Source organism: Rhipicephalus sanguineus, chromosome 1 (genome assembly GCF_013339695.2).
Source record: "Rhipicephalus sanguineus isolate Rsan-2018 chromosome 1, BIME_Rsan_1.4, whole genome shotgun sequence".
Taxonomy (NCBI): domain Eukaryota; kingdom Metazoa; phylum Arthropoda; class Arachnida; order Ixodida; family Ixodidae; genus Rhipicephalus; species Rhipicephalus sanguineus.
Window position 1 is genome coordinate 46,680,806 of NC_051176.1, and position 21,622 is coordinate 46,702,427.

General features: G+C 45.2%; 1 protein-coding gene across 1 annotated transcript in view; it reads right to left on the bottom strand.

The window, feature by feature from the left end:
• Positions 1-21,622, bottom strand: part of LOC119385548 (uncharacterized) — a 140,910-nt gene that overhangs the window by 58,011 nt on the left and 61,277 nt on the right. The window contains 2 exon segments of the mRNA XM_037652993.1: positions 7,779-8,043; positions 19,927-20,153. Of these exon segments, the coding sequence (XP_037508921.1) occupies positions 7,779-8,043; positions 19,927-20,153 (492 nt within the window).

Consider the following 21,622-nt stretch of genomic DNA (forward strand, 5'->3'; position numbering starts at 1 on the left):
GAATGCCTCGAGAGATGAAGTAGTTAGTGGTATCAGAGGTAATGCTGTTGACGTGAAGAGTTGTCGAGCCATCAGGCAGGTGACTGGAGTAAACAGAGACTATTTCCTCAAGGTGACCTATTAGTTCGCCGTGGAACAAGGTGGCTGGGGAAGAAAACGGGTTCGTGATATAGATGGCGCCGCAAGAGTTTTCTATAGTGACAACTGCGAATGGGAGAAGGAAGCTCTTGCGAGAGCCAAATGCTTCGGAGGGTGTAAACAGGGCAGTGACAGAGGACGCGCCGTCGCAAGAGAGTGGCACAAGAACAGAGGACAGAGGAGGAATGTGAGTGTCCGCAGCGACGACGACTCGAGAAGATAATGCCTGGTCAGAGGGCCCGTCATACATCGGCGTTTGACACAGCGGCAGTTCACACGTCGTTGACAACTCTAGTTCGGCACGCGCACAGTCAACGACGGCATGATGAGCGGAAAGGAAGTCCCAGCCCAAGATGATGTCATGCGAACATGGTGAAAATACGACAAATTCAACTGCATACAAAACGTTCTGTATGACTAGCCGAGCTGTGCACGCCATATAAGGCTGGATGTGGTGCGAAGTTGCCGTACGGAGAGAGACGTCGAAAGCGGAATCGTAATCTTCTTTAACTTGCGGCACAGTTCACCACTCAGCACAGACACAGCAGCACCAGTATCAACGAGCGCTTGCACAGCTACACCATCAATATACACAGTTATTTCGTTGGCGGTAGAAATCGAGGCCTTGAAGTTTTCGATATGAGCGCAGCTCTTGCCTCGGGAAATGCTGTGACGGTTAGTTTTCCGCTGGGACGGGTGGCGGGCGACGAACCATAGGCGAAATGGAACGGCGCCGTGGTGAGGGTGACCGATGCCTGTCGAAGCCGCGACGACTTGACGATGACGTGTCCGACGTGGGTGGAAGGAACTCGACTGAGGTGGCTCTGTACGATAGTAGCCGTACCCTTCTTCGCCAGCACTTGGCGGAAATCACGACGACGACAGAAACGGGCGACATGGCCAGGTAGACGGCAGGAGTAGCAGATCGGCCTGTTGTCGGGTGTGCGCCAGGGATTGGAGGACGGTGGTGCGGGACGGCGAAAAGGGGGTGGGTCCGGGCGTACAGGCGGACTTGCTGCGTCTAGAAGGCATTAGCCTGTCGAGCAGGGTCCGTGACGAGTGGTAGCGACAGCGATGGTCGTCTGGCGACCTCAGCGTAAGTCAGAGGTGCGGAGGTAGGCGAATGATGGTAGGTGGAAGGGAGAGCGTCAGAGACTTGCTCCTCTATCGCTTGTCTGAGCGTTGGGGTCAGCGTATGCGCACTGGCCGGAACGTAAGGCACAAGAGACAGTTGTCGCGCCCTTCTTCGCCTGGACGAACTGCTGTATCTGTCGCATTAACGTGGTCTGGTCGGTAGAAACAGCGCCAACGGTTAATGCAGACGTTGCGGCCGTGTCGAAGCTCGGCTGTCGCGTAGAAATGCGCTGTCTCCGCAGCTCGTCGTAGCTCTGACAGTACTGAGTCACCTCTGCGACAGTTTGGGGGTTTTTGGCCACGAGCATGTGGAAGGCGTCGTCTTCAATACCTTTCATAATGTGCCGGATTTTGTCAGTATCAGACATGTCTGGATTGACACGACGGCAGAGATCCACAACATCCTCGATATAAGACGTGAACGTCTCACCAGAACGCTGCGCGCGGCCGCGCAAGCGCTGCTCGGCGCGGAGCTTGCGAACAGTGGGTCGGCCGAATACTTCCGCGAAGCGTGTCTTAAAGGACGACCAGGTAGGAATGTCAGCTTGGTGATTGTTAAACCATAGCTGTGCCACACCCGCGAGATAGAAGTGAAGGTAGCCAAGTTTATCGGCTTCATCCCACTTATTGTGCGCGCTTACTATTTCGTATGAAGATAGCCAGTCTTCGGCGTCTTGCTCGTCGGAGGCGTTGAAAATCACCGGATCCCGCTGTCTTGGCATGCCGGAACAGGTAAGAGATGGGGTTGGGGTAGCAGCTTGCTGGGCCATGTCGTCAGGAATCGACGAGGCGGGGGTGGTAGAGTCCGAGAACGAAGTTCCAGGGTGAAGTACCCCGCACCTCCACCAATTGATAGTATGCGTTTAAATAGTAATTAGGTACGGTGAGCGTCTTACAGGCGAGACAGCGACGGGACAGCAGTCAGTTCCCCGAAACGGAGCCAGCACGAGCACCAACCACAACCCCAACCGTCTTCTTCATCGTTCTCTACGGTAACCGTATTTATCACTACAATAGCGTATATCGATATATAGATATATTATATATATATATATATATATTATAGATATATATATATATATATATATTATACTTATACATATACGGTGCATGACGACGGCTACGGCAAAAACCAGCCGAGACTCCCCATATAATTGATATCGCAATAAAATAACAAATACAACAAAGAGATTAGAGAAAAAGGACGAGAAGCATCTTTTTCCAGCGATTTTCAGTTGTGCCTAGCAGTCGCCGGTAGCAGGTGCAATACATCACACCCCGTGTGCGGGGGCCGCAGTGCCTATTCGTTGGTGTCGGTGCTACTCGCTTGCAATTGTGGCACGTCCAATTGTGGTTTGTACGTCCAAGACATTTTGTTCGAAATAACCAATGTGAAGCCTTTCAGAGTTCAGATGCGTGCTATTCCTATTCAAATGCATAAAAATTGGCCCGGACCGACCAGGGTCGTAGGCAGAAATTTTTTTCGGGGGGGTGGGGGCACCACCTTGATCTGAAGTGGGGGCCGGGCAGGCAGATGTGGTCGAGTGTCACCTTGTGGTCTCTGTGCTATGGCATAAAAATTCTGGGGGGGGGGGGCACTAACCCGGTGTGCCCCCCTCCCCCATGGCTACGCGACCAGTACCGGCCATGCAGAATGAATCAGCAGTTAATTCGAATTCACAGAATACAAATTATCAAGGTAGCATTTTTAAGGCACTGCCACCAATCATTTTGAGCTTAACATTTATATAGGTCTAGAAACATCATACCGTTGTGTTGATGATATAAGTTCACTACAAAAATATGCTTCTCAAGGCATGTACTCACGGCATCTCAGCAATTAACCCTTTGCTGGACAACGGGACATATACGTCCCACTTTTCATTTTTCGTTCTCCGTGGTGTAGCTCCATAACAAAGCTCAGGCTATCACATAATTGAACTATCGAATACCGTGGAGCAGTCTTTATTTATTTACATGGAGCCTTCGCTTAATGAAATCACGCTCCAAGACAACTTGCAGCTTTTCTTTTTTTTACTACCATGGTTCAAATCGATGGCGTTTCTGTGAGGCACTTCCAAGGAAGAAATAAGTGTCTGGCGAATAAATTTTGGGTTCCTTTGCACCTATAAAAGCTACTTACAAAAAACAAAAAGCCGTAATATGTGATGTTTGAATGCTTACTGGTAAAAGAAACGGATTTTATAAATTGCAGTGCAAGTCACATGCTGCGGATTACGCTTATCTTTGCGAAATCACGGGGGCTGTTTAGCCCTTACTCTTTTTTTTAAACAATAGTAAGGAGAAACGGTAAACTCCTGCGCAAGCACTTGAATTATTGTAAGGAATGCCAGAAAACTCTTGCAACAGGGACGACGAGTGTGAAAGCATGCAAGATGAAGTTTGAAACTAGAACATGAGGAGTAATCGAGAATGATAGCGATCGCGAGGAGTGAATCCCATGGCTGCTTCAGCATACAGAAGAAAGGACAGTGTACATCTTACGTAGGTAAAAGAAAGCGAAAAGGGGAAAATACCGTGTTGAAACCTGACGCTGAAGGCGATTCAGAAAAGATTCAGCAGGATACATCTAGTGTTAGCATACCTACACCCATCAATCACGGCTTCACCTCCCAAAGGCTCAGTCACACGAGCACTTCCCTTGAAGTATTCTCCATGCATATTAACCATAAGCTGCTGGACCATGATGTATAGCAAACAAACCTTTACACTAAGCAGACACATCGACAAGGATGGGCGCCATTGACTCAGAACGAGCCAGTGTGAGACTGCTGTTTTCAAAATGTCTCTCTGTAAACATCATTCACCATCGTGTCTCTCCAGGAGAACCGAATAGCAACAGCTGCCAAGAACGATTTCAATGAGTTGGTAGTGTGCCATATGGTGGTGCTGCACGCGCAAATTTTCAGGGGGAGATGTTGCTAGATACACACATAGATGCGTGTTTTCTTAACTCCTGGGTACAAGAACAAGTATTAGAATTCATTATTTAATGCCACCTGAGCCTTTCCAGAATTTTTCCTAGCATTTTGAAGATACATTCGAAAGCCGCGATAACGAAATCCCGAGGGAACGAAATTCTCACCGAAACGAAATATTTTCGGAGCACCGGCGAACGCCCATAAGAGTCAATGCATCTCTTAACTCGCGACTACGAAAGATATTCATGCCGCAACCCCTCATTAACGAAATTTTTGAAACACGAGTGCGCAAATAATCTACTCTCGCAACATTAACTACATTCGAAAACCGCTGAAATGCGTTCATGCTACACTTAAATTGTGCTTGTGCAAAACTATCGCTATAGCGCACTTGAGAAGCAGCCGCCATCATTGTTTACAGAAAAAAACATAAAGCTGGTGACAATGATGATGATGGTGGCTTGCCGAAACACCTGCTCCTTATCGCGGACTGCGTAGCCAAATCCACATTCCTCATGGAGTTATTCTAGGTCACTCTAATGGAGTTCCGTTCGTTCGCTTGGGTCTGTGCTTGGCTTTGTCGGCTTTGTGCGCACATGGTCGCGTGTGTGGAGCCATTTGTGGAGCGTTTGCTTGCTCGATTGGTGCAACGTGAAGTATGTGTTGCGATTGCTTCGTCCGATTTCGCTGCCTGCGAAGATGCCGCCTCCAACGAAAAAGCGGAAGTTCATGACGCTGGAAGATAAGACTGCAATCATCAGTGAGGTGGAAAAGGGCAAGAAAAAAAAATGGACATCGCCGAAGAATTCGGCGTTGCGCGCAGCTCGCTGTCCACGATTCTGCGCTGATCCGCGCTGATCCAGCGGAGCCGGAAGAAGGTTCGCCTGTAGGCGCACTTGATGACTGGTCAGTGACGGCGGCACTGCGCTGTCACCAGTGACAGCGCAGTGCCGCCGTCACTGACCAGTGCATGGGGCGAACTTTGTGCCGTGGCAAACGAGATTCCCGATCGAGAGGCATGAAATTGCTGCATGGTAAGGCCCGCCAAAGCAAACTTACTGACTTTTGGAAATAAAATGTTTTTTTGTAAATTACATGTCTTTTCTGCCGCATTCTCGCGCCAACGAAATTCCCGCAAGAGCGAAATTTTGTGTTTTCCCCGCGGATTTCGTTATTGCGGGTTTCAACTGTATAAGCCTATCTGTAACAAGCCTTGTCAAAATTTTGTTCTCTTCTTTCTGCAGCAGCTTCACAAACTTGGAGTTTTGTGCATTTTACGCTAGATAAGTTACCAAAGCCCTGTGTCACATGTTAGGTTAGGTTGAAGCCCTATTGAAAATTTCTCCACCATGAGGAATGGTGGATTCCACCATCCACCATTATGGTGGATTATGGTGCTGGAAGATGGTGGCACGTGGTGTATGCTGGATGCTGGCGTATGATGGATGCTGGAGACGACGGAGCGTAAAACGGATCTACAGCGTCGGCACCATCGTGCCTAGCCGTCACGCATAAATAATTGTATAGAAGGCGATGTAAAAAGCACTAGTACAAAAAAAAAAAAAAAAGAAAGAAACCGTATGCAAAAAAAAAAAAAAAACTTCCGCCACAGGGAATCGAACGTCCGACCTGCGGATCCCGAGCCGAGTACTTTACCACTACGCCACGCTGACACTTGCTTGACGGCTTGCAAAATGACTAGTCAACATACTAATACACCGTTTGGCTTCAGCTTTGTATGTCTCATACTGAAGACAGACGCGATCTTCACATCCTACTGAAATTTGCGTAGTTATTAAACGCAAACAAACTGCTGCCGGTAACGAATGGCACGTCGATAATGGCAACAGCGCTAACTCTTTTTTAGAATTCACAACGTAACTCCAAAGAAATATGTCAAGTGGAGCGAGGAGCGCGAGTACAGTCAACCGGGTGTTACTGCGAAGTTTTAATAGCCGTTTCTCGCTTTTTCCAAAGTGCGACATGTGCAGAGGCTTTCTGTCGACACTAATCTCATTCGATAAATACGCGCGTACAATTGATTGAGTATTGTGATGTTTTTTTTTTCGCGCAACGTACAGCGCAGCCGTGCCAGCGCACTGATCTGTCGCTGTATCATTAGCTACAACTGTATAACAGCTGGGCCAAAACAAGTGCAGTGCGTGGGAAAAATGTGCCATCATATTGGTTCAGTAAGGCGTACGAATTGACAACTCTATGTTATGGCATACGTGTCAGAGAGGCGCCGGCGAGTGCTACCGGCGGCGATTGGTGACCGGAGGTGTTTGCTGGAAGCGCGTCGCATCTATGCTCATCGCTTCTTGTGCGGACACCGTACACGAGAAAAAAATGCTTCATTTAGGTTAGCCGATGTCACAGGTGTGCTGTAAAGTCATTCGTACTCACCGGAATCGTGTATACTGAAACCAGAAGCGCCGATAACATAGACGGACTCGGTCGCTACGCTATGTCTAACCTTTGGTGGCAATCATGGTGGTAGAATATGATGGTGGTAGTCATACTTGGTGGGGCTTATCTCGACGCAGGCCGAAGGTAAAAGTTTGTGCATTTTAGCTTTGCATGCATTTTCACTATTACCTTAAAGTGCCGCTGAGGTAAGTGAGTGTGCAAGAATTGCCAGAGTTGCGTTTCAAGCGTGACGGTATCAAGCGGAGGCTGTTTTCTGGTCTCCCCGCTGGAAGGACTCATTTACTTCTCGGCAAATGCGCGGCGATGTAACACAGTTACTGTCGCCGTTCACACCGATACTCCTAGACTTGTAAACATCAAAATGCAGCAGCACATCGCGGATGTAGACCTGATAAGTACGCGCGTAAAAATGTAAACATTCACGGCTGCTGTGCTCAAGAAAACCTGTGGCGGTTATTGGCGCCGCATGAATAAAAAAAAATCAGTGCTGGAAAACTTAATGATCGGTGTTGGCTTCTTTGAACTGCATATATTTCTGCACATTCAAGAGGAAAACATTAGAACTGACAGCGACTCCTCATAATCTCACGTTCACTTCCATCATGCCACCGTCATCCACCACGCTTCCATCCTGCCACCGTCATCCAGCTTGTTCACCAAGTCATCCACCAAACATGTTTTGCTCGCCACCATCAGCCAGCATTTTCCACTTAACACCAAAAGAAGCTCGCCACCACCACCACCATCTGCCACCATTTTTTCCACTCTCGCCATCATCAGCCATCATGACCACCACAGCTTCCACCACATCCACTATTCTTTCCACCTTGTCCACTATTGCTTCCACCATGTCCACCAAGATTTCCAGCATCCACCAACCCCCGATTTTCAATAGGGAGGCAATGGGACATGACGGACACATCTGCATAAGACGTCTTCTCTGCTGAGAAGCGAGGACCTTTCAGGAGTAAGGACACAGGGGCTGTCATTTTTCAGCGTTTTTACAGTGCAATATCGGTGTGATACCTCACAGGTTTGTCAGGAACATTTCTGCACACACTACAGTCTTCCAGAAATGCACGGACCTGGTCAAGGATTGTGCGACTGAGGCTACAGCCACACGCTCCACCTCACCTCTTCGGCAAGTGGCACGGACATCATGCCAATGCCATCCGAGAAGATGTACGGCCTCTTGCTGATTGGGTGGACACCCCCCACAATGTCGGGAATCTCCTGCACCTGGTCGGCCTGCAGACGGACGGCCTGCTCGGTGGAGGAGAAGCACTGGCCCATGCGTGCCATGCGCTTGGCCACGTTAGGGATGCCCTCGAACTGGCCCATCCACTCGCGGATCGTCGCTGCACTGTTGTGCTGCTCATCGGCCGCGTACATCCACGTTCTGCATGTCGACGATAGCTGCAGTCCCTTCCAGCACTGACATTTATAGCTACTAACAATTCTTCGTAAGAACTTTTTGTATGTGTTGTCACTTGTTTTATGCTGAGATATTTCCTGAATACATTTACGATATGACTAGCTAGTCTGGACAGTGTGTTCCAGATAGCAGTATATTTTATGCTGACAGCTTATCGTGACATTTTTTTAAAAGTTATGACCTGTTAAATAAAAGGATATTACTGGATAGGCATTTTTCTGTTGTTAGTTCATATTTATTTCGACATTTGAAGCTGGGCATTCGTATTAATACCTTGACATATAAACACCCCTTCTCGTTTCAAGCGGGCCTAGCCCATCCGTTCTTGTGGCACCCCTTACCTTGAATATTATACACATTCACAGACTTTGTAATTCCGCAGTTAAGAAAAAAATCTTGCTCTAGCCAAGATACACTTAGTACTTGCTATGTTTAAAAATATGCTGCTTTGAAAATAACTCAAAAATTAAATCAACTATTCAGAATACATGGGCTGTGAGACTCATGAAAATTTGTTGATAAATACTAATATATATATTTAGTAAAAATATAGCAAAGGTAAGGAACAGATGAGCACTGTTGTCTTTCTTCATTCACAATCATTCTTTAATTCATAACAGCGTTCCCAACCATGGGGTAATTACAATACTTGTAGGGTATTTTCGCAATTTTTCGGTCAGCGTGGGGTAGTAGGGCGGTAATACAATTTTCTTATAAGGCGTAGTGTAATTTCCACATTTTGCTTGTCATCGATCAACGAAAAATATAGGCGATCCGCGCGAGAAATCTGAGGGTTACATTCCAAAAGGGATGCGAATACGAAATCTTTCTTTGAATAAAATTGTAACTGTCTCAATTCCCATGTCGCAGCATATGGAAGTGACGAAAGACAATACTTCACACATCCCCGTGCTAGCATTGTTTTTTTTATGGATAGTTTTTCGCTCTCTGTTGTCTGCCATTCCATTTCGACGGCGGTCGGTTCCAATTATTAAGGCGAAAGCATTAGATGTCTCATGAGACACGAAAAGCGGCCGTCTGCGTCAACGCGAGTGATGCAAAAAATCACCCTGCAACGACGTAAAATCATGACGTTATCGTGACGTCGCAGAACGCCAGAATTTGTGGCGTCATCATAAAGTCATAGTGAGGTCACTGTAACATCACGATGTGACGTCAAATCGTGGCACCATCACATAACATCGTCACTTGGTCTAGGTGGGCCGTTCGTGGAGGCACGTGAGGTGCAGAAAACTTGCCATGCCACCGATCCTGGAGGCAGTGCAAAACCACGCTAGGTGCAGAAATCTTTCGAAGGCTGAGAAGAAGATGGACTGAGCAGAAGAAGAATAAAAGAAAATGACTTTCGCCTTCGAGTCACATCTTAGGCAAATGCATAAGGGATCATGCGAGTTTTTCCAATGGCAGCTGATGGATGGATGAAAGAGCGTCCCTGTTATAACGGGGCGGTGACCTGCACTCCACCAAGCTCAAAATTTTGTTGTAATTACTACTATTATAATTATCATTATTGCATTACGGCATAATCTTGTCCAGATGAAATAAGGTTATCTTCCCATTAAAAAAAATACCTTATAAATTCACAGCCGAACTGTCTGAGCCTTGTCGCAGATTAACTTTCGTTTTCCTGAGTCTTTTTTTCTTTCTGCCTACTTTACCGCCGCCAATGCTCCAGTCGTCTTTTACTTATCTCTATCGCCGACCGTTTAGCTTTGCAATGTTGTCCGTAAAGCCCAAGGCTTCATGAATGCAAGTGCCCTAACATACACCAGAGTGTATATCTCCACATTGGATTAAATCATGCTACGTCGTTTCCTTACCTCCCCTACGCATGTGCATTCCTCTTCTTTACTTAACACTGCGATCTAAGTTAACCCCACCTCGCTTCAAAAAACAGAGCTCTTCCCCTTGAATTATCGTGAAATGTATCCTTGTTTATTTAGTATTTACCGTTTCGGTAGTTGCTCAGAACCGGTTTTTTTTTAAATTGCTGCTATGAAATATATGTTTTCCGCCTCTATGACGTTTCGCTTAACGCTCTCTAACTGTTACCATGTAACTTACACTGCCATTCGTATACTTGATGATGAGTCTCCTAGTTCTTTCTTTGAACTGTGAGTGAACGCTCTTCCCATACAAATACCAGAAAGCATTCTCTTCCCATGCAACTTAGTCATTTTTCGAAAATTATTTTCAAACCGCTGAAGTCGCTCCGACTTCAGCACAACCACAAGTTTGCATGTCGTGCAGTAAAGTATAGTATGTATGTTGCTATTGTTACACTGTGCTATTTTAGGCGTAGCGTAAAATGTGGGGTAATAAAAAAGTTTTGTAGGGTAAAGTAGGGTGATTTTGACCGTGACGTATGGTATTTTTGAAAAATTGGCTGGCAATACTGATACGCAATAAAAATTTAAAATATTCCTCCACCCAAAACTGAAGATAAAGCTGACGAACCAAAGCCTATTAACCTAATTAGCACTTTCCTCTTAACTTGGATTCTGAGTGGTCACGCTCAGAAATCTGCAGAAGCTTGGGCACAATTCGAGACGTGTTTGCAGTTATGGCACATCAGGTTTAAATGAAGCAATTTAGCATAATTCTATAATTAAGAAGGTTCGATTGAGCATGTTCTACTTGCTCATTGTCTCGTAACAATTGTATCAAAGATATTAAGCACAGTATGAATACTAAAAAAGTTTTCCGTGTGCAGCGAAACCTTGTGAAGAAGTGGCTTGCACAATATGTGAGCTCCTTTCAATATATCTTCGGCTTTTACGTCCCAAAATCACGATATGATTATGAGGGACGCCGTCGTGGAGGGATCCGGAAATTTCCACCATCTGCCGCACCTAAATCTAAGTACACAGGCCTCTAGCATTTCGCGTCCGTTCAAATGCCGCCGCTGCAGCCGGGATTCGATCTCCGACTTTCGGGTCAGCAGTCGAGCACTGGAACCACTTTGCCACCGTGACGGGTATGTTAGCTGCTTTCAGACGACACAAGTTAGTAGGCGAGTTTCCTTAATGCAGAAAGGGGCTACACAGAAAACGTATTTGCAAACAGTTCATTGTGGCTATTTCAGCCTTTATTAACCCCAAAATTTGGGCTTTGGTGCTTCTTACGTGCTTTAAAGCTGCCTCATCATTCGGGGTCTGTGAACACCAATAGTTTTTAATATGCGTCGACTTATGCCTAACTCAATCATTTAATTGAACTTTGATATTTTAGCATTCGTACTCACGAATAATGCGAAACAAGCGAAGAGCGTTGTTTTATCCCATGCAACTCGTCTGAAAAGGTGGTTCCACAGCAGCAAGTGGCTGCTAAGCCATGAAACCACACAATCAGGGAAAATTCACACTACCACAAAGCCGCACTTCACGGTTAAGTGTGCAGATTAGCTGTACTATGCATAGTTTTTTTTTTTTGCAATTGTATAAGCGTGTTACGCATGCTCCTATGGGCTAAGTGTTGTAAATTTTCAAAGTTAACGTACTTTGCTGCTTATCACTTGAACCCTACTTCTAATAAAGAATGGTGCCATTCGAATTTGCTTCAAAATCATTCGTTTCAGTTTCACTTCGAATTAAAAAAAATAAATTTGCGCAAGCCCTACTCTAACACGTTCTTTTTTAAAAAAAACTGCATGTCATTTGCGCATGTGAAGAAAAAAGGCAGACATACGAGCGCATTCCAAAAGAAAATTCATTAAAACAGTTGCTGAATTTACTTCATGTCCTCCCTAGAATAATTGCCAAGCCAGCCTGCCAGTTCCTGGCATTTACACTGTTTCGGCGCGTGAAAACCTCGGCGTTTGGCGTCATGTCAAGATTTGATTATGCTACAGTCGCCACTGTAGCACCACCCCTTCAGGAACTCCACAGACATGCACCTCGCCGCATAGCTTTTTCGGCATTGGGAATAACAGCTCTATTGAACGATACTGCGAGCGAGTGCCAAAAGTATTTTGAACTCGGAGGCCTTACAGCAGCAAAGCACAACGACCAAGCACAACAATACGTGGCAATCGGGAATCGAAAAATATGTGACAAAGAGCTAAAAAGACAGCCCCTTCCATCAACTAACAGTAGCCCCGAACATATCACCACTGTTTGTCGTAAGAGTGCCGCTGCTCACTGGAACAAGAACTCTGCCATTAATGATCAACCCTTCCATGTGCTTTAGTATTCAATACTTGATTCAATATCCACTACTTTTTGTCACTATTCAGCACTCTTCTTTATATCACTGTCTTCATGTTGTACAGTCAGTTACCAGGTTTTACGACCCGCCTGAAAATTCGGAACTCTTTGTGGCACCACCCCTGCACCATAAAATCGATGCAAGAGAATTACAGAAATTTCTGATGATAAAGCTCTCCAGCTTACAATTGTTCTGACTTTCTCTTCTGATTGCACATCCGAAGCGGCATTAATTGAAGCCACCATTGCCGCTGAATTATCTCGCAGCCTCGAAAGAGCGCTGTAGGACGCCGCTCTGTTTGCGGCTGGAGCAAGTTCCAAAAGTCAGTTTGTCGCAATAGCGCAATGGTATCTAGTGAAGCGTATCATAGAATCAGGGCTGGAGAGTATTGCGATATTATTTTAGAAATACTTTTGAGTATCTGCCTTTCGGTATCGAGATACATTTGAATAATGTATTTTATCAGTACCTCAGCGGTGACATACTTTTACGATGTATCCATTATATCGCAATACTGTGCAAGACATGGGTATCTCGTTAATTTTTTTTTGTCGGAATTGAGCTGACGTGTTTCCAAGAGGGAAAAGAAGACCTTTTTGTGTTAAGCCATGCAAAGGCGCGCCGGTGGTCGGCGATACTGGGAGGGCGGTGAAGGGTTGCCCACGCGTTCAGAATGGCCCATGTGGTAAAGCGCCCGACGCAACTGACAGCAGAATCACGGGGGCAGTATTCATAGTGGTGCTGAGAGCGAACAAGAGAAACAGAACAGGCTACAATGACGCGGCGTTCTTCTGACATTTTTTTTATTTGTATGTTTTTGTTGCTTTTTCAATCCCGGGTTTTCCTGTCTTGTTGAGTTCTTTCTCGTCTGCATATAAGTGTGCACCGTTCGAATAAATTTTAGCTAGAAGAAAGCGCTACGTCTTTGTTCTTTCGCCTGTCCTGTGTCTCGTGTTCGCACTCAGTACGATTATGAACAACTTGTTCCAACTTGCCCAGTTTGTAACCTTGTTGACGCTGTATTGTCGGCCTCTGCCGACAAAAGACACTGTTTCTCAAGTCTCGTACGACACACCAATTTTTTTTCAGCGGCCAGCCATTGGACGAGGTCGCGTGGCTTCTGTTGACGCCGAACCAACGCTGTCCTAAAGGCAGCGTATTTGAGAAGCTGGTTTTGCTTAAGTGCAATTAACCGAAAATATTCTTAACAAAACATATCTTGTCTGTAACATAAATCTATGCGTATTTTAATTCGCTCGTGTGCGTTAGTGATTCGTGCAATATCCTTGACTTGCAAGTTTTAATGCGTTGCAACATTATTTTCACTATTAGGCTGCACTTATTAAATGTCTGCAGAACACCAGCATCCCCGAAATAACAAAAATAGTCCAGTATCTATATTCTTGCATTTTTATTCCTGCACCTGTATTCTGGGATACATTTTCGTCATATTGTGAATGTATCTCCAAAATATCCAGTTACATCACAGAGAAATGTATCTCAGCATCCGCATTTTAGGCTTCCAGCAGATGTATTTCGATATCAGTATTCCGGAATACTTTTCTGAGTATATGTGCCCAGCCCTGCAGAGGAGAGTGTGTGTTTTTTAATTATGCAAGCGCGCATGTGCCGTCTCCTCGCAGGAATTGTACGCACCCGTTTCAAACATGTCGACATACAAAACGTACCCGGAACGTACCCGGAACGTACCCGAAACGTACCCGATCAGTCTTCACAAGACTGCCCAAGTCACCATGGCTTGAGCGGTCTTATGAAGACTTGGTCGGGGGATTTGTGTCAATGTGCACAGTGATCAGTTTTTGTATCTTGGAGGTAAACTGCACCCCTCAATACGTGGTGTGGCCGACCCAATGAAGTGTCGTAGAAAAATATTCGTTTTCAGTGAGCACAGAGAGCCATCAATAAAGCACCGGCTTCGGTGCGAGTGCATGATGTCTTTACAGAGTGGCACTGGAAATGCACGGATGTACAATGTCGGCAGGCAACGAACACACCAGTACGACTTCATTGCCAACAACCCCATCACGATGTATTATTGCGAATTCTGCATCAACAGCTACTACCTTCGCTATTAACGGGCCAATGCGGTGGCGTTAATAGTGTTGTTGCGCACACCGCGAAGCGCCATCACCTATCTACCAGCCTACAGCACCCCTCCCCCCATTTAATTGTTGTCATGCTTAAAAAATGCCTGTATAACGATTGGTGTAGTTCCCAATCCTGCGCGAAGTGCCGCTCCAATACTGTGAAACCAGAGGAAGTGCGCATCACGGGCAGCCAGCGATTCTCGGTCGTAGAGTTCCCATTTCTCCGTTTACCAAGCTGTCGATGACGTCAATGCTTGAGGTCAGCATGTAAGCTTCCCCCGCCACGAGTAGATTCTTGTTGGGAGATTGGTGCGCGACATGCGCGCTACTCTTTGCTGCGCTTTATCGACTCCCTGCTTGTTACGGCAGCTGAGATACGTGCCGTCTGCAACCAGTTTCATCAGGTCGTTTCCCCCTTCAGATGTAGCGGCGAAGGCGCCGGTGGGAGGTGAAATTGCGCTCTTGCCGAGGCGGTGGCGCACTCTCTTATGCGATATGGGTGTCAGCCGCATGCTTTCGACTCGTTTTTATCCATTTTAGGTTATTTATTTGGATTAATTCATGGTTATTTCTGTTAAATATGTTAGTTTAGACATTTTATGTTTATTATAACACGGTTTTAGTCATTGGTAGCCTTGTTTTAGGTTTGTATTGACCACTTAGTTTTGAGCGTGATCCCGCCATACGAGATGTACGGATGGACGACAAGCCAGGCCCCTAAAATGGTACGCACTTAAATGTTAGGGGTTCCCCAAGGTCCGAAAGTTTGGGAACCCCTGACTTGCAGGAATGAAAGCAACTCATCGTGAGCATGATAACATGAGTTTGCAGGCGACACGCTGCACACAACCAGCTAGGAATGACTGGCTCCATTTGAATGATACAGTGAAGGCTGCCGTGCAGTAGCACATCACTGTATAACACATCCACACACATCGGAAAAAGCTGGACGAGTCGTCTAAACTGCCTTCACAGCCTCTGTTCTATGTCATCATCTTGAAATGCTCCTCCGCTTTGCAACCGTGCACTATAGCACGGTCGTGCAAGCCTTCCTTTTTTCCACGACTTAGTAAAAAAGAAAAACACTGTAGTGGGTACATTTACTATAAGGCAGATTATTCATTTCTTTACTGGTATTGGTGCCACTCGTCAGGACATGCATGGACACTAGCTTGGCAGTTACTGCATAGTTAAGCGGGATTCTTCGCAGGTACAGAGTACATATTCATAAAGGCTTATTATTAGGGATGTGTGAATATGGAAGCTTTCATATAAGAATTGAATACGAAAAGGGCAAAAAACTGTCTTCTAGTACCGAATACGTCTATATCATTATCCCCAGCCTATTTTATGTCCACTGCAGGACAAAGGCTTCGCCCATTGATCTCCAAACCACCCTGTCCTGTGTGAGCTGATTCCATTTTGCGCCTGTGAATTTCTTATGTTCATCACTTGGCCTTACCCTTACCCGTTCTCGGCCACGTGGGCGTCGTTAAAAAGTTGCAAAACAAGAAGTAATGATTGATTTTTAACAAATTAATGAAATTGCATGATATTAGGCTGCAGCACATTGAAGATACTTTTGGTAATCTACACAATGTGAACTATCTTGCAAAAACATAACTGCTTGACATGCTCATAGGGTGAGCACATTAGGTACTTTAACAACACGTCTGAAAGTGAAAAACACCCTCTCCTTTATGCAGTGTCATGCACGCATCTAAACATTGCTTAGGTAACAATTTTATAGGCTATTTCTTTATGTTTTCATAACACGCAGAAGTGCAACATATGCTGTATAAGAGACCTGTGGAATAAGGTTTGATGAAAAAGACATTGCCCTGTCATCTGTAATTGAAAGTCTCACAGCACATGGAACTAGGACGAACAAAGAAGAGACACACACAGCGCGTTCGTCCTCGTTGCTTGCGCTGTGAAACTTTTGATTACGTTGCACCAACTAGCCCAACGCTCAACCTTAGTAAACCTGTCATCTGGCCGTGTCGGACAGGCACGAAGGTCATGCGTGTGTCATGACTACTTCTCAGTGATTACAATAAAACATAGCCAAACGACCTAAACGCAGCATAAGTATGCACTGAATAGTAGCACGCAGTACCCGCGAAGAACAATGCGACCTACCGTGCAAGTATTAGCAATGTTTTACTTTAAAAATGACATTGCGTAGCATTCGTAAGTTGTCACTTCTTCAAATGATCGAATATGTCCAAATATTTGCCTCTTAAACTACGTTGTATTCGGCCATGGCGGAATATTTGGGAAAATTCAACTATGCATTTTCTGCATCGAATAAGCTTTGAATAAGAAAAATGTTGGCATCGACCAAGAGCGTTTTGGAGCACATTTTGAACCACAAAAAATTACGTTTTGTAGCAGCCACCCACAGTGTTGAAGCATGTCGTCAGGACGAAATAATAATGATGAATGATAGAGTATCAATTTAAATATCGACTAGAATGAGCAAACGCGGCTTTCGCGTTCGAGCTGCACTAAAATAACACAAGGAATGCCCCAGAATTCTTATTAAAATGAAGTAAACTGTATGACATCAACACAACACCACAAGACAGCTTTGAAACAAACTGGTTTGCTACCGTGATGACAGGACTTAGTAATTAGGCTTTCAGCCATTAGCAGAGAAGTAATGTCAGCACAAAAAAAGTGGGAGACCCTTAAGCTTTGCGTTTAAGAGTTGAACGCGATACCGAAATCCGGCCCCAAGTGGGCACTTCAACCACTAATTGCATACTTATTAATGTGTATTGTTACACACACACGCATACGCTACACAGACACACACGCGCGCGCGCGATGTGTCTATAGTAATGGTACAGGTTTTCGATCTAAAGCACTTCCCTGTGCTAGAGTCGAGACGTATTTCTCAGAATGCCTCACAGATGGCAGCACATTATCTAATGTTTACTGTTTTCTTAATCAACGCCTCCTCTAAAAGGAGGCGTTGGCTTGATACGTTTTCCGCTTGATGGACATAGTTGTCCATTTTTGGAGCTGTTTTAAAGTTCGTGTGTGTTTTAGCGGCGATTGAGGCACTATCCCGCCTTTTTTCGAAGCATGGCGTCGCGCAAGAAACCTAGTTTGATGGCCTCGCCAATGTGCAACAAATCGCCGAATGCGCTCATTTTCGTCTTGACACCTGCCGAACAAAATGGGTTAAGGAGACTCCTTCCACTACATGGCATTTATGTACTGTTTTTTCCCGAAGTAGTTGCAAGTAACATTGTGGTCTTGTGGTAGGACACGTGCTTGCCACGCAAACGGCCCAGGTTCAATCCTCAATGGGACCGAAGATTTTTATTGTTCATTTTATTTGCATCTTTCTAGATTTTACGGTCACAGATGATTTTTCGCTCACAACTAAGGATGCCGTCACCGACACCGTCGCCGACACCGGAATTTCAGCGACACGAGCTGTCTAACGCTATCGCGTTAATACTGTTGGTATCGCAACTAACAGGTTCCCTCACAGTTCACAACTCACAGTGTCTCTTGTGCATTGGCGTATGACTCGAAGGCGAAATCCATCCCGTGTGGCTGCTTTACCGCGCACCTGATAATGATGTCCAACGTTCACTCATTAACTCCCATTAATTGCCACAAATGCCGAATTCACTAAATATGTTCCACTAATTAATGTTGACCAATTAACTCAGTACGAACTTAATTTGCTTGATCATGATATACTCAGCTTTCACTAATGTAATGGCTGCTGTGCCAGGGTGTATGCGGTAGCGTAGCCCGAATGTTTCTTCAGAGATGGGGGGGGGGGGTTCATACACCGTATATATATCTTTGTACATGCATTTGTATGTATGCGTGTATACATAAACGCGCAACATTGAAAAATTTCGGAGGGTAGGAGGGTTTTAACCCCTACCCCTACTTCTGCGCTGGCTACGCCAATGCAGGGTATTATCTTCTTTATCATGGTTATTGCCTCCGTTTCACGCTTGAAATACAAAACACGACCTTGAAATACAAAACTCTGAGGTTTTCTCAACAGGAAATTTGGCAATCGGGAGAAAGCTGTGGTGGTACAGGATGTCGATCCGCATCCAAAAAGATCACGCCAGGAGTATGAGTCCATGGAGTTGCTGTAGATGACTTCTAATGGACGCCTTTGGGAGCCATGTGGGGAACTCTAACGCAGGGTCCAGCGATCTAGCGAAACTGCCCCAGCACGTACAATTACGCACAAAGAACACTGACACGTCTCTATACTAAATTAAGCACGAGTGCAAAACTGGAGTTAATTACATTGGAGAGCTCTAAGAACGGCAAGTGATGCTGCGGCACTCTTCGCATTGAGTAGTGACAATCGGTATGTGGCACTGATCACAAGTTCTCGTCGTTGTAGCCTCTGAAGCAGTACGGTACAGTTTTGCCCTTCTAGCAATCTTGAAGGCCACGTGTCAGAGCGGTATTGGAGCAGTTTCTCGAATTCGTACCATAGATGCAGCAGCTTCCGCGAAATGTAGCACATTCGAGAAATTGTAGCAGCATTCCCATCACTGTATTCGATTCGCATTTGAAATTTTGAATATTCGCGCACCGCTACTTATATGTTCACTGAGACAACCGGTAAGTCTGCTGGCAGACCTTCAGAGCTATTGCAGATGTGGCTGTGCAGATAGGACCACTTGAGTAAAGTAAGTAAGCTTTTGTTCTAGTTAAGTGCATAGCACTTTAGGGGCCCGGCTTGTCATCGATTAACTGTCTGACGTCGCATGGTCACGCAGTGGACAATACAGGTCTAAAGAAAGGCTAAGAATGCTCAAAACCAGTCCAAGTAAATTAAGAAGGTGTAAAGTAACATAAACTAGAGCAATAACGAATAATAAATCGCAACAATTTGACTAAAATCTTGAAAAATGCTCCTGAAGCATCCCGCTGAGACCCGCGCTGCGCAAGAGAGGGCGCCTCGGCGCGCGCGAGATTGCCAAGAGAATCGCTGGGTTGTTGTGCTATGAAACCTCAGGAAGTGCTATGCACTTCCTGAGGTTTCACGGTAGTGCAGCTGGATCAAGCGCAGGATTTAAAACTACATCAACATCTACACAAGAATAACATTAGCGCAGGATTTTGCGCGGTATTTATAACTACGCCATGACGTACACAAAAACTAGATTGGCGCTACGTTAAACGCAAAATTAGTGCTTCATTAGAGCAGAATTAGCGCTACATTAAGGGCTGGATTTTTAAATAAAGTTTTAGTAGGTCTGTTTTTAGAAGCCATTTGCCTGTTGTAATTTTGTAATGTACTCATAAAAACTATAAAACACCTAGAGACATTCCTCCTCAGCAGTGTTTGCGCGCCTCGACAAGCAGCCGCTTTCTGAGGAATACATTTTTTGGACATCCTCCATTTTTAATAATTTTGCGGTCCCTAGCGAGTCTGAAAAATATAATGTTCACACTATCTCCTTTTTATCATAATGTTCTACAGTACTAAAAAGCCCGAACTGCTCCATACCCATGGTCACGAAGTTGACTTGTGGAAGGAGCCAGGAACTTGAATTCCCTGGTGCCAACTTGCAGTCCCTCATGCAGAAAGCGTCCAACAATGACATTCAGCAGAGCATCTCGAGACGAGTGAAGGTTCAACGTGAAGGACAGCTTGTCCATGTTGTCGTCCCTGAACGATACACGTATGGCGAATTCCGCGTTGAATTGGCGCAGAATTCGGTTCTCAAAGTGAACCTGTGATGTGGAAGAATGATATACAGTTGTCAGTACAGATTTTCAATGTAGCACATACGAATCATATGTGCACAATATGACATGGTAGGCAAATGATGGACATGCACAAAATGCAGAAAATAGTTGCGTTAATTGCTTGAATAACCAGTGCCACAAGACGACTGCACCGGGGCCACCGGCTTCAATTGAAGTTCGCCCCGATGATGTATGGCTTTTCTAGAGCAAGGGCCAAGGTTGGCGAAAGAGTGCCATAGCAGTGAGCTCGCCGTGAACACCACAACACAATGAAACTGTAATTTGGCTGTGTAGAGGCCTAAAATCAATTAAGAATGTGAGAAACACACATATACAGATAAACGTAATGCAATGAGAAGTGGGGAGAACAATGGTTATAAAATGTATTCCAAATTGATCACAAAATAAGAAAAATCACTGCTATTTGGCGCTAATGTCTCATCGTGATCCTTGGAATCAAGGGCCGGGATGCAGGTGCTCTCTCTATACAACAACCGCAGCAGTGACCTCAGGGAAGAGGCTGTGCTACGGATTGCCTGGGTAAACGACATGAAAACTATGTACATCTTTAAAAAAGCCATAACTGATTCGTATTCAAAAAAAGGGTCTTTGCCGACGAACACAGCGGGATGAAGTGGAAGATGCTGCTGGTACGGCAAAGGAAAATGCATTTTCCGGTTAGCTTCTAGTTCACTGCATTGATGAAGGATAGATCATGGTAGGTGGATGTGGGTGGATTGTAACGGGACAGAAGGAATGCGTGTGTGCTGTGTGTGTGTCCAATCCTAAGTCTGCAAAATGTTACTTCTGTACCATGCCATTTTCACACCAACGATCTGCTTTCAAGATAAGGCTGAATAACACGTAGTTTATGTTATGTTCCTTTATCCCACAGGGGGTGAAATTTGGCGTGGTTGGTAGGACATGAAACGATATTTAACGCAAGGTAAAACAAGGACGTTCTGTCTCCTCCCTTCTCGTCCTTAAGTTACCTTGCGGTTAAATTTCATCCTTTTTTCCTATAAGCACTGCCAGTAATCCTGGAGCATCCTCCTTAGGAAAGGTTTCAGGTCCACCAAAGGGACAGCTGTGAATGAATCAGCAGAACTTGCGTGGAAAACGTGGCTAGCTGGTTGGCCAAAATATTCCCTTTGACGTTGCGGTGCCCTGGCATCCAGCATACGGTATGCTGTTTGGACGCACATGTAGCGCAAAAAGTTGCATAAGTGATAAAAATACAAGATTTTGGTGCACTCTAAGAGTTTTCACAGCTTTTAGGGCGCTTAGAGGGTCTGCGTAAATAACTGCATTTGGAATATTTATTTATTTATTTATTTATTTATTTATTTATTTATTTATTTATTTATTTATTTATAGTCTTTAACGGCTGCCAATATCGCGTAGGTCTCTGCGGCAAATATGGTTGTGTTAGGGCGCAGAGTGCCCGTATAGGA